This window comes from Heptranchias perlo, chromosome 2 (genome assembly GCF_035084215.1).
Source record: "Heptranchias perlo isolate sHepPer1 chromosome 2, sHepPer1.hap1, whole genome shotgun sequence".
NCBI lineage: Eukaryota > Metazoa > Chordata > Chondrichthyes > Hexanchiformes > Hexanchidae > Heptranchias > Heptranchias perlo.
In genome coordinates this window covers 109,538,459-109,553,274 of record NC_090326.1, presented here as the reverse complement: position 1 = coordinate 109,553,274, position 14,816 = coordinate 109,538,459, and the positions used below count along the sequence as shown (strand labels likewise).

Sequence of the window (14,816 nt, the reverse complement as noted above, 5' to 3'; positions counted from 1 at the left end):
GAATCACACTGAAAATCTCTCAAATAACCGCAAATGTCAACCGTGACGTGTATAGATGGAAAGCCTCTGTCCTGATCACTAATTATGTCTACGTAACAATGTGTTAATCATGTTTGCAATGAAATACAGTGCAGTGTTGGAGATTGTGAACATCATTGAGCATGTTGTGTTTTGAGGTCCCCTTGGGAAAATGTGGGTACAAATGACTCACTCGTGTGAGGTTCTTTCCAGAGGACGTTTAAAAGTCAGAAGCTTGGTGGATATCTACTTTTCCCAATACCATTTGACATTTCATTTTAATAAATGCACGTACATGAACCAGTGACTTTCCGTGTTAAACTGTTTAAAGTTCTAATTGTACAGCATAAAATGACATTGATGAATCAGCACTTGCAAGATTTGATTTTTTTTCCCTCCAGTCTTTTCTGTGGCTATTTAATTACTTTTACATTAGAAATCTGCTAAAATCTGATAAATTGAAGAGGTCAAAAATAATTTGAAGGAATCATGTGCCCAACCACGGCCTTTTTAAAATGGAGTCAATTGATGCATTCTTTTTGCAGCAGCAGAGTCTAAAGCAGCAACTTCATAAAAAAAAGTCAATAAAAATATAAACTGCTCTGTTGCTGTATTAAATTTACACCTTGCTGTTTGACATCTTGCTTCAGAAATGGTGATGCTTGCAATATTAGGAGGGAGCAGATCAATCAAATTGATTTATTTTTAGCTGTGCATTTAAATATTTTAACAGATTTTGTTAGGCAGTATCTGGGCAACAAATCACTAAAGTTTTAATGATTTTAGTTTACACTAACAGCTCCTTTAAACAGGTAAATTTAAAGTGTTTTATTTGCAATATTTTACCGTAAACACTAAGTATAACTAACTGCTGTAAAAATTTGATCTGACAGAGAACTATTCTAATCTATTTTAATTCATCCTCGAAGGTGGTGGATGAGGAGAAGGAGGGGCAGCACATTATGCAGAGATTAATCATTAAGTACTGAATTTTTACACAGACATATTGCACCTCATTATCGTACAAGTATTAGAAAAAAAAATGGTCCATTGTTCTACATTATCAAACATTGTTCTGTCCTGTGAGAATGCCACACATTTTATTTTCCAGATTTTAATAATTCTTTAAAAGAGTCTCTTCCCCTTGTGATATAAAAGGGGGCAAAAATTACCACACCAACAGAGGATATAAACTTCAATGGCAAAACTTGAACAGCAATGCACACTAACTGGGGTGAGGAGGAGCTAGACTGCATTGTAATTTAAAGAATTTTTAAAAATAATTTAAAGATGCAAACTTCTCAAGGTTCAAATGATCTTATAAATTAGTTTCATGTTTATGGTATCACCTTGAATAACGCACTCCCAGCTATCTTATTCTTTCTACAGTATCAACTATGGAAATCTATTGGCCCAAAAATTACTCAACCGTGTATGCCGTTCCTCAACAGTTTCCTCTGTCTCCGACGGTGAATCGAAGGAGCAAGTTCATGCATTTGCGCATGCACATTAAAAACCGGAAATCATGAACTTGCTCTGGCGATTATACAGCTGCAAATTAAAGGGGAATTGCTCGCCATAATCATAGAAATCACTGAAAAATCGTAAACTTGCCCATCTGTCCAGCTGGAATGTAATTACTTACGCCACCAAAAAGTAAGCTGAAAGATACTAGGTCTACACTACTTTTTAAAAGCGCGATGACTCTTAATAACTGCCAAACAAATAAAAATTACATTTTAAAAATGTGGAGTGTCATATTACTCCTAATTGTAATATTTTTTGGTCATTAAAAAGAATTTAAAATTTTTTTTTAAAGTTTTAATTTTTTTTTTACTTGGCACTTTTTTTTCAATTTAATTAAATTATTTCTTTGGCTTTTTATAAAAAAAGAATAAAAATTTTATTTACAATGACTTGCAGAATATTACTTTAAAAGAATGGACTTCGCTTGCGAGCTTGTAGGTGTGACTTCTCTTTGTGACAGATTCTTTGGGCATGTCTTCCTTTCTCAAAGACATTTCCCATGCGAATCAACCCATGCTGTTCTGAGGCTGGGTTAATGTCGCACATTTTTTGAAAACTTATAAATCACGTCAGTCTACGTCACAGAGCCCGCAGTGAGTAAATTCATAAATTTAATTCGCAGGAACTGCTGCGAACGTTGCCACGCCGCTGTGAGCACGTACTGGCTCAATATTACAGAGCTCTCATTGTAACAAATGTCTTCACCGATACCTGCATTAAAGACAAGGGAATTCAACGTAATGAGCTTTTGATGGGGCTCCACGAGCTTGTCAGAAGACTCAACTAAGAATTTATCAGGACACCCATTTCAAATAAACTAGATAACAATATACAAAACACAGAACAGTTTTCCATTTCCAGAGAGAGAGAAGAGAAGAAGATTGCCTGAAAATTCTAATCTTTTAGCAATTTTTATTGTGGTGTAGACTGCTCCTGATATCCAATGTATTTTTTTTTGTCAGTTTTCCATTTATGCTCCTCAAGGCAAGGAAAAAACGTGCTCTTTTCCCCCTCCCCCCACTTTGGCTTTCTGTAGCTAGTATTAAGCACTCGGGTTGAATGTAGAGTGGTTATATGCAGAGTAAAATTTTCTCTGTGCTTACAATATACCTGATCCCCAATCCCAGAAGAGTCTTTAGTCTACTTAGTGTATCAGGTAAGGTGTTTTCTAGAATGCTCTTGAATGGGATGAAATGCTGTGGAAAATGTGATGTTTTTACGGAAGATGGCATGGGTGTTGATCAGTTCGCTACACTGAGACAGAATATTTCCAGGACTATAGAAAAGATCAATGGATGTGTTTCATAGACATTAGTTTGAAGAGATTGTGTCTTGGAATTATTGGACCTCTATGGAACAGCTAGAAAGAGTGTGTGATTATTAGAGGGAGATTTATGAGGGAGCAAAGCTTTTATGAGGATTGAAGGAATAATGTCCGAATGGTTTGAAGTGACTTTTGGGTCAGCCACAGCTGCATTTCATCACCCTCTTTGTTCTGTATTGTCACAGACGATATTGTGAGTCAGGCAACAGGAAGTAGAGACATCAGAGGGGCTGAACTTAAATGTGTAACTTTGTAACAAGACCTGATAAAGTGCTTGAAATATTGTGGTGATACTGCCATTCTTTTTAGATTATCTAAATCATGAAGGAAAGAAGTAAAACCCTCATTTCAGCTTCCAATGACCCAAAATGTTCTTGTAGTATAGGGAACAATACAGATGGATGAAAGAAGACTGAAGAAAATGAGCATTGACGGTGAGATGGTAGAAGTGGTGGATTGGTTTCAATATGTTAGAAGTTGTATGCCTGATGAGCAGAAGAGGTGAAGAGACACAACTCTGTCTGGGAGTGATTTTTATTGGATTATGGAAACCATTCAAAGAACAGAAACATATCATGGGATGTGGAAAGGACCATTTTGAATCTAGTGTCTAGTTAAAACTTCTATATAAGCTGAAATCCTGACAAAGGCACAGAAACAGAGGGTGGACACTTTTTGGAAAGTGCTGTGTAAGAATATTAGCTATCAACTGGCAGACCCAGCGACTAATCAATGGAGAAGTGGCTTGAATTCCGTAACCGAGTATGTTACAGCAAGATGATTGCAATGGACGTGGTATTTGTGAGGCTGGTTCAAGATTGCTGTTTCAGAAAGGGATAGAATGGATCCCAGTAGGGCAAAAATCTTGTGGAAGGACAAAGCTGAAATAGTAGAACTATGCACAGGAAACTTGAATGGACGAGTTACGGTGTCAAACAGTTGTTGAAGTTGGCAGAAGGGAGAATGTGTTAGCCTAGTCTTGTGGCATTTATAACTGGTCTAATTATGACTGACTGTCATGGAAATTCACACCATGATTCTGAATTGAAAAGAGGTAAAACCAAATCAACATCTTCACGAAGTTTTCTAGCTGGAAGCCTTGCATAATTGCACAGTGGAAGACAGATAGAACATGAAGAAAAGAACTTCCCTTGATCTGCCTTTTGGCTTAATAAGCAAAATGGGAAGAACTTTAAGAATGAAAACACAAATTAAAGTGGCACCAATTAGTCTTTTAGCCCTTTGCTGATCATTTCAGCCACGCAAAATACAGCACAAATTTATTTCTAAGGGATAACAGATATTTTGTTTAATCCCTAAGGAAACTAGAATAAATTGAGGAATTCAAAGAATTTGAATCATTAATTATTTCAATATAGTTTGACTTAAGTTTTCCTCCAACTGTGTTTTCAATTGCAATTAAGGTTTTTAATTTTCAGCTTTTATTAATTCACTTCTCTCCGCAGCCCCCCCCACCTCAAAAAAATCTTGGATTTTAAAATTATTTTGAATCTACGTTTATCTTCTTCTTGAGAACCATCAACACAAGAACATAAGAAATAGGGGCAGGAGTAGGCCATGCAGCCCCTCAAGCCTGCTCCATCATTCAATAAGATCATGGCTGATCTTCAATCTCTACTCCACTTTCCCGTCCGATCCCCAGATCCCTTGATTCCCCTAGAGTCCAAAAATCTATCTCAGCCTTGAATATACTCAACGACTTAGCATCCATAGCCCTCTGGGGTAGAGAATTCCAAAGATTCACAGCCCTTTGAGTGAAGAACTTTCTCCTCATCTCAGTCTTAAATGGCCGACCTCTTATCATGAGACGATGCCCCCTAGTTCTAGACTCTCCAGCCAGGGGAAACAACCTCTCAGCATCGACCCTGTCAAGCCCCCTCAGAATTTTATGTGTTTCAATGAGATCACCTCTCATTCTTCTGAACTCCGGAGAGTATAGGCCCATTCTACTCAATCTCTCCTCCTAGAACAACCCTCTCATCCCAGGAATCAATCTAGTGAACCTTTGTTGCACCGCCTCTAAGGCAAGTATATCCTTCCTTAGATAGGGAGACCAAAACTGTACGCAGTACTCCAGGTGAGGTCTCGTCAAAGCCCTGTACAATTGTAGTAAGGCTTCCTTACTCTTGTACTCCAATCCCTTACAATAATGGCCAACATGCCATTTGCCTTCCTAATTGCTTGCTGTACCTGCATGCTAACTTTCTGTTTCTTGTATGAGGACAGACAAATCTCTCTGAACGCCAACGTTTAATGGTTCCTCACCATTTAAAAAATATTCTGTTTTTCTATTCTTCTTACCAAAGTGAATAACCTCACATTTCCCCACATTATACTCCATCTGCCACCTTCTTGCCCACTCACTTAACCTGTCTACATCCTTTTGCAGACACTTTGGGCTCAGTTTTGAAATCGTGGTGGGTTGGCAGCAGGGGGGGCGGTGGTGAAGGTGCGTGTGGCAAACCCGAATTTTAAAAAAAACTTACTGTTTCCGAAGCGATCGCAATGTAATTGATGGTGATTAAAATTCTTTCTGGGTTTCGCGTGGGCTGGCTGCCAATAGGAGCTGCAACACCGAGGGGGTGGGGGGGAAGAGAAAGAGAGAGCGAGACATCATCCTGCGTTGGAACGGAAGATTGTGGGGGATGAGAGTGGAAGATCGGGGGGGGATTAGGGAGAGATCGGGGGGCCGTCACGGGGGGAGGAGGGGGAGATCGGGGGGGGAAGAGGGGGCTGGAAGAGGGGGTGATTGGAGAGGGATACATCGGACATCGGAGCAGGGTGGAAAGGTAGGGTTGATTTTGTGTTTTAACTTTGCGCAATGGTTTATTATTTAATTTATTTAGTTTCTTTTTGCCTGATCCGGCCCTTCACACCTGATTTCACCGGGCGTGAATCAGATGTTGTGGGAAAGCCACCCAGATAAGTTAAAAAATAGTTCTAACTATCTAATATGTCACAAGTAAAGTGCCTTAAGTACCTCAATGAGGTACATTTGGTTCTTTAACTATCATCCTGTCGGCTTTAATTGCCGGCGGGACTTCCGGATTCAGGACGCCCATGCGCACATATGTGTGTCTGTGGGAAACTCAGAAGTCGGCGGATTGGAGCCAGCTTCCAAACCCGCTCTGCATTTCTGCAATTTTCGTAGCCCCCCGGCCCCCAGCGCACCCGCAATTTAGGTTTAAAATTGAGCCCTTTATGTCCTCCTCACAGTTCACTTTCCCACCTAGCTTTGTATCGTCAGCAAACTTGGATACATTACACTCGGTCCCCTCATCTAAGTCATTAATATAGATTGTAAATAGCTGAGGCCCAAGCACTGATCCTTGCGGTACCCCACTAGTCACACCCTGCCAACCTGAAAATGTCTCGTTTATCCCTACTCTCTGTTTTCTGTCCGTTAACCAATCCTCTATCCATGCTAATATATTACCCCCAACCCCATGAGCCCTTATCTTGTGTAGCAACCTTTTATGTGGCACCTCATCGAATTCCTTTTGAATATCCAAATATACTGCATCCACTGGTTCCCCTTTATCTACCCTGCTGTTACATCCTCAAAAAACTGCAATAAATTTGTCAAACACTTTTTCCCTTTCATAAAACCACGTTGACTCTGCCTAATCATATTATGATTTTCTAAGTGCCCTGTAACCACTTCCTTAATAATGGATTCCAGCATTTTCCCGACAACTGATGTCAGGCTAACTGGCCTGTATTTCCCTGTTTTCTCTCTCCCTCCTTTCTTGAATAGCATCAGATATTCTAACTTGAGATTTCCACAATTTTTATGAGTCCCAGGAGATTTTGTACCCCATTTAGCCATACGTACAGAAAGGCTCTGGGTGGTCTGTTATGTTTTTCCTCTCCATTATTTACACCATGAAAGGGTATTCTTCACACAATTTCCATTCAGAAAATTGCTAACCTTATTTCTCTCCTGATTTCCGCCTTGATTTATAAAAAAAGAAAAATGCGGAAATTTTTAAAAATGGCAACATTGAACCTTATATCTAAGGGCTGATTTCCTGAATGTGTGCAGCTGGCGAGAAGTCTCATCCACTGGGATCAAATCTCAGGAAATTGCAGGCATCTTACCCAGAATTTAAAATCAAGTGGATAAGGCCACAAAAAAGCTAATGGAATACTGGGCTTAATGGCAATGGACGTATTAAAGCTGAGCTATAATAGCGAATCTATATAAAACCGTTGTAAGACCATTGTTGGAGTACTTTGTGCAGTTTTGGGCTCCAAACTATAGGATGGATGTTGAGGCAATAGGAAGGCTGCAGTGCAGATTCGCTGGGATGCTGCTTGATATGAGGAAATACAAAGACGAAGAAAGACATGAAAAAGTGGAGCTGTTTTTATTAGAACAGAAGAGATCTTGGGATGATTTGATGGATGTGTTTAAAATTCAGGAAGAATGGGACATAGTCACTGGAAACAGTAAGTTTCCAGTGGTGGAGGGTTCAAGAACAAGGGGGCATAGATATAAGATTAATTGTAAGAGGTTTAGGACAGAGAACAAGGGAAACTTTTTTACACAGAGGGTTATGAGGCTGCGGAATGCATTACCAGGGTTAGTAATTGAAGCAGTGATCATGCACATGATTTTATCAAGGGGCGAGAGGGGGTGGATTTCTGGACGGGAAACCCGGAAGTACGGTGTGGGATGGCAGGGATCGATCATGTGCAAGGTATTGTATTTGGCTTCATGAACAGCATATGTGCATTCAATATTCAGGTGGTGTCTAATCACGGTAACATCAATATGTGCTACAATGCCCATGATCTAGAAAGCAGCCGTGATCCCTTTATTATGCATTAGTCCATGCTGCCTGCATTTTTGGAACAAGATGAAACATTGTCATCTTTATCTGCTAACCCTTCTGGGAAATGCCTTAATATTAGAGGACAGCCTATGGCTGGAAACTTGAGCATCTGTTAGCGGTTCTATCCAGCTTTGGCACAATGAAAGAATGTGTAATGCTTTAAGTGTGCACTTGAACGTGTAAATTTTCAGTAGCTTTCAACTTAACGGGCCCCAAAAGAAATGTGTGTAAAAGTGAAGAGCACACATGCCTTTGCCTTCCTCCTCATAACAGTAAAGTTCCTCCTCAGGAATGGAGAACCTGAGTGACTACATTGACTTGGATGGCAACCTCACTTCAGGCAGCTTGCTGGAGGGGTTTGTTCGACCTGAAATAAGGCCACCCTCCTTTGGTGAACCTCCTGCAGCAGGACCTCCAACTCTTCAGCATTAAAGGGAGCAGTGTTGCCCAAAAATCTCCATTGTGCTATTGTGAACAATTGGTCCACTTTTCTGCCACCTCCAAAACTTCCTCAGTTCTTTAAATTTTGTTTAAAGCCACTTCGTTATCTGAAGAAAAGGACTGAGCTTAAATATCTCAGTTTAACAGTCAGGGCTTTGTGCTATTAGTATTTAATTGTTGCCATAGTAACGTCTGCCATTGTATATTTAGTAGTGCTGGATAATACTGTGCTTTTGGTTCTCAGTGTCCTTAATTGCAGCTTCTAATTTAATAACTCTTTTTCAATTATGTGATCCTTTTACTTTCCATTTCATTGTAGGAACTGCCACTGACAAGTTTCCATTATTAACCTCCAGGTAGTAATCAGCACAGTTCTATAAATGGTGACACCTCGGTTACAACTGGCAGCCTCCTGGATGACCATCACTGGCACTCTGTGATCATTGAGCGCTACGGCCGCAACATCAATTTGACACTGGACCGGGAGACACAGCATTTTCGGACCAATGGGGAATTTGACCATTTGGATCTGGACTATGAGGTAAAGTATCATATGACTTTGAATAAAAACAGAAAACCCTGAAAATACACAACATGCCATGACCGTGTCTGAAAGAGAAAGACAGGTTAATGTATTGGGTATAAATCTTCATCAGAAGTGCACAGATGGTGACTGAATTACAGAGCATTTCCAATAATTTGAGTTTTTATTTTAGATTTCCAACATTTACAGTTTAATTTTAATCTTGATTCCATGATACGGTCCATTGTCATATTTTAAAAAAGAATAAAATGAGAGCCAATACAGTAACAAAATCTTTTCCAATTGACCTGAGGACACAATGTTTCTCAGAGCAATTAGCCAATAATTGATCTCAGTGTTATAACTGAATAACCTGGTGGTGAAGGATAGAATACTGTATCCTGGTCTTCAGTTGCTTCCAAGCCTTTATTCACACAACCATCCCCTCGACACGCACATGCACCCCCTAGATAAGCTTCCTCCTATAAATGGATACAAGAGAGTCCTCAATTGATACCCAAAACCTGAACACAATTAACACTATTTGATATAAATCACATGGATACAATTAACAGATTCCCTTCTCTCTCTTTAAATAAAATTTAAAAAAATTAAACTTTATATGCACAATACAAACAAAATTTCAAAAATTAATAACTTCCATATTCTATACAACTTATACTATTCAAAGCATGACATTGTGAGGCGACCTTTCTCCAGGACCCCTAATAATTTCTTTGTACATGAACTTCTTTTAGTAAAACAATCCGACAGTTGATGGCTTGAATCCACCCATTTAATTTTAGATATTTCCTTTCTCTCCGGCATTTGCTTCAAGCCAGCAAGGTCTATCCTGTTAGAAAATCCCGTATGCCAGTACAGAGATTCCTTTCAATTAATCCGAACTGATACCTTATTGGTTAGAGAATTGAAGTTTTTACTATTCACAGACAGCGTTTGATCAATTTATATAACAATCATTGAGCAGTAACTAACAGTCTTAAACAACATGATATTACCCATTTTGCGACTGGACAGCCGGCATGGATGGCCCTTTCCTAGTTGTTCCTCGGAGAGTTACACAGGATGAGGCCGAAGCCAGCATTAACGTCCCATGGAAATATCTAACTCTCATTCTCCTCTGACTGTGGGGCTTCTGGCTAAAAGCCAATCTTTGTAGACCCTAATTCTGCCTTAAGAATGTGCAATTTTGCACGTACTGTTTGCAGGTGGTGGGTTAGATAATAGTATTAGTTCCTCCTATTTTCTTATCTGGGCAAGGGTAGTCAAGATATTCCTGGAATCGGCGCAAAGGTCATCCTGCAACCGGTATCATTTTCATAAAAGCAGAACGAAGGTTCTCCACAATAACTGATTTAGGCAGCTTCCTGAGGGTCCGCAGCTTTTCTGTCATTCAAACAGAAGCAGAGAAAATTTTCTCCAAAATAACTGACTCAGGCAGTTTCCTGAGGGTCTGCAGCTTTCCAGCTTTCCTGTTATCTGTCCACATTGTTCTGTTAGAAGGGTCAGTCATTTTCCATGCTGCTGCTTCATTATACTTTGCCCCCCTGCCTGGTTTTGCTACTTAATCTTAGATTTTAATCTGTTTACAGCTGATTTAATATTTAATAGATTCTTAGTTTATTTGATAGATTCTTACAGTCCCCACCTTGAGGGGGAAATATCCTTATTGACCCCTCATACTATTATTACCGTTTGATCAACGCAGCTAGCTCTAAGTTATTAGTTCGATTGCCCAATTTCCTTATCAAACAACGTACATAACAAATCTCCTATGTTTCATTTGGTTAATATCACACCATGATACAGACAAAGAAAATCATAATACACTGTACAGAAAACTACAGTGTACCGTATTATTAAGAAATCATTGACTTAAAAGATTCTCCAGCTCTCTTTTTACTAATATCCCTCTTGTGGATATTTTTCCACAGTTGTCCCAATTTCATTGTTAATTGAAAGGAACCTAACCCTGAATTTTGGAAATCCAAATTATGATGTCCCTTTTTTATTTTAATTTCAATCCCTCTGATAGGTACCAGTGTTTCCTGATTGTGTTACTAATTAGTTGGTTTCTCTATAGAGCATGTGTCATTGCCTTGCTTAAAAGGTTTTCTCACTCTCCTGAACCACATTAACCATTTCATGTTGTTATGTTGTCAAGTAATTGAGCATGTCTAAGACCCCTTCTTCAGTGCATCTTCATCAAGCATTTCCACATACTGGTTGCCTCACATGCAACATATCACAGGTAATGTTCTTGAATATTAATTTTCTGCTGGCCTGTCTCTCTTTTCCTTATGGTATTTCCAAATGCGTTTTCCATGGCACACGTCATATGTCCAGTAAGATTCAATCCTTTAAGAGCAACTGGTCTGTTTGAAGAGTGGTTCCAATAGGTCACCAGGTAATCATGTTCTTCATCCTGGTCTCCATTTCCAATCGATGGCAACATACATTTGTATCTTTCATGTCCACTGTAGCCATTCTTGGACTTTCAGGTTATCTTATCAAAAGATCAAGGGTGTCTGGAGGTTTTTGCTTTTCTTCCCCTGCATGATCCCGATGTCTCAGGCTATCAAATGCAGATTTCTCATTGTTCAGTATAGGCAAGGACACAATATCTTTGTGAGAAAGCTATCAATTCACTCTTCTCAACTACACCTCCCTGACTTTCACTAGATTGTAAATTTATACCAGATTGATATCTTTAGTAAACCATGCCCAGGTCAATGACTTTAGAGAAATTCCCATTTGGTGGTGTGATTTCTCTGTTTCTATACTTTAATTCTCAATCACTTCCTCTCATCCAATTTTACACATTCCATTATATTACCATTTCATCTCATTCATGACCCCTGGAGAAACTTTACTATCCAATACAATATTTATAGGCTGGTCCAGTATGAATACATTTTTGGATTATTTTATTAAATTCTTCTTGGACCACTTTTCATTTAGAAAAATATCCCGTTATATTGTGCATTCCATCATTTCAAAATTATCCTAATTCCAGAGAGCAGTATTGTTGCACTGACAGGACTTGTCAATGTACAATTTTATTTTCCCCCAAAAATACTTTCTTTCTTGATACACATCATTAGATAAAGAACCATTTAGACTGGACTTCTTTTATTTTAAAATATAATTTGATTATTCCCTTAAACTACAGGTAACTTTTCTCTTCGTGTGCTTGAACATCAACTCATATCAATTTATCTTATAAATTCCAATTTCAGAAACAAATTATGTCCAGGCTTTGTAGTTTTACAGTAGAGACAGAAGTGCTTGTAATTATTTTTGGATATAACTCCCATATCTCCCCACTTCGAGCACTGTGTCTCGGAAGACAATAAATAACCCTGAATAGGTTAAAGCCGAGCCTTTGAGAGGCAAAGTCTCAGTCCAAATCATCACCCCACTGTGATATTGGATATCTGCCAACGTCTGCAGATAAAGTCTTAAATTCTTAACACCACTGTATCTTTTCCTACACAAACACTTTTGCGGTCCCGAAAACCATGGTTCCCTGTGCAAAAAGAAAAATAGGAAATCCATTGTGGCTCTTCTTGAGAGCCCAAGGGGTTAAAAATAAACAATTCATTAAATTTCTTCTCACCCTTTACCCCGGGACCAGAGAGGACTCCACGCATGTTTCCGTGAATGAATCTAATTACCTCACTCCAGGAGGAATAGTCAGCAAAGGGAGCACAAAAATAATGTCCAATATTTCCTTCTATCACGTGGGGAAATATCCATCTAAATTAAGAAACTTAAAAATCTCATATGCTTATCTGAAGCACAATGCCAGCAGCACTAAATGATCTATTTTAAAGAATAATCCCTTTAAACTGAAGCAAACCTGGAAAAATGTCCAGAGGAACATGGGAGAGACCGACTAGCTTCTCTGTCTATCTCCCGAAGTTTCTCTCTCTCTCTTGGAACTCACTAAGGGACGATAAAACTGGTTATGAGTCAGCAGATTAACCTGCTGGAAGCTCAGAGGGTGAGGGAGGAGTCTATCACAATAGAAGTTTTTTTCGCTGTGATGTCATTAAAACAAAAATGCTTTAAAGAATTTCAAATTGATCTTTTCCCAAAAAGTCCTTGTGCTTTTATAACAGTGATAACTTGCACAAAGATCCTAACACAATTAAACTCTGGATAATAAATTTCAACTTCTCTAACTTCCAATTTTCAAAACATGAACCATGAAGGCACAGAAGTATTGTCAATTTTTATCCATCCTTAGTAATTGAAAATCCACTTAAAACAACAGAAATCAATAGTATTTCCTTCCATTAATTTTAAATATTCTATGAAACAATTCTGCAGTACAGTCTAACTACTCCAGATCGTTATCACAGAGATAGCAGAGATCCTTTAACCATTTTTTTTCTTCTTTATGGTCACTTTGATTTGACCACCATCAATCACAAGATTAAAGTTTCAGTTTGCTAACAGCTATCACATTTCAGTAAAACATGATTAAACAATTAAAATATTGGGGCATCTTGAAGTAACTCTAACACATCAAATCACGCTCACCAATACTCAACACAACTTAACTTCAAATCACTCGACATTTACTTCAAATCATTAAGCGTTTAAGAAATTCAAAATGCCAATTTTTATGTGATGATCTCATGTCCGGAATTTGAGACGCTCACATATTTTTATAAGAACCAGAATTTTATGTGGCCGCAGCAAAAGTCTGGTTTCCACAATTTAATAGGTCAGTTAACCTCAATAACTCCAATTTTAATTCAGCAGTATCAGAATTAAACACGGGACAAACAGATAAAATTATCAACATAATACACGCGTACTAAAACCTAATACATTACATTGTCTTTTGTTTTGTTCTTTCTTCAGGTACGCCTTTCCAACAAACTATAAAAATACTGGAAATAGCTGTTTTCACAGCTAAACAAATCTTTGTTACACTGTACAAAAAGGGAAACACATAACAAACATTAAAAAGAGGGTGTAGCCCACTACAGCGAAAAGAAAGCGCTCACAATGAGAACAGACTTTTTAAAAGAGACAGTACACTGAAAACAAAAGAACAAATTCTGTAGCTTATGATCTTCTCCCTTTCTCCTTCTTCATTCCATCATAGACTATAACCCCATTCTGTACCGATTCAAAATCTCAAGCTCACAGTCTGTGTCCTCACCCAAGCCTGGTGTGATGAAAGTCCCTCCGTCTTTCTTTTTGTTCTTCTTTATTCCTCATCTTTCAACCTACCCTTCCGAATTTCAACTTCCTCTCTCAACCTCCCTAACTCCTGTGGCTGAAAGAACAAGACACTCGCTTTCCTTTCCTCCTCTTTAATTTCTTTCTCCTTTTCCAGTTTTTTCATCTTAGTCTCCACCTCACACAAAGTCTGACAGGTTTTAATTAATACAGTACAAGTTCCTATGTTTTACTCGTCCTCCTGCACAATCTTACCCATAGTTACTTAACCTTGAATCCATTTTGTCGCCTTTTGACACGAGTCCCTTTCTGGATTAGTCAAAAATGACACTAAATCTCTTACACATAATTTCTCAAACTTCTTATCTTCTACCTCTTTCTGAATCCTTTCTCAGGTGGTACTATAGGTCAGTCCCTCTGAGGTCAGACATGCTAACAGCCATGTCACGTTCTTCGGACTCAAGTCCTTGGACAGGTCCAGATCCTTACATAGACCTTCGGCCATATTTCCCCACCTTGGTTACCGGTATGTAAAAAAACTTACACTCCCCTCAAGACAACCTCAATGACTTTCTACACAACCGATGTGGTGACTCAAGGGTTCCCTACTCAACCGACGTGGTGATTAATCAGGTCGGCTTAGCCTATCTGTGAAGGACAAATCACTCAAGTTCTCTTGTCAGTCTCCTGGCTGGCTCGCCATTGTTAGAAAATCCTATATGCCGGTAAGGAGATTCCTTTCAATTAATCTGAACTGACACCATATTGGTTGGAGAATTGAGTTTTTTTTTGTTCACAGACAGTGTTTGATCATTTTATATAACAATCATTGAGCAGCAACTAACAGTCATAAACAAGCATGATATTACCCGTAACCTATTTTCAGCAAAACAGATCTCACTGA

General features: G+C 38.7%; 1 protein-coding gene across 2 annotated transcripts in view; it reads left to right on the top strand.

The window, feature by feature from the left end:
• cntnap2a (contactin associated protein 2a) overlaps positions 1–14,816 on the top strand; it is a 1,620,024-nt gene that overhangs the window by 662,902 nt on the left and 942,306 nt on the right. For both annotated transcript variants that reach the window (XM_068005678.1, XM_068005683.1), the window contains exon 6: positions 8,526–8,710. In XM_068005678.1, the coding sequence (XP_067861779.1) occupies positions 8,526–8,710 (185 nt within the window). The remainder of the gene's footprint in view (positions 1–8,525; positions 8,711–14,816) is intronic.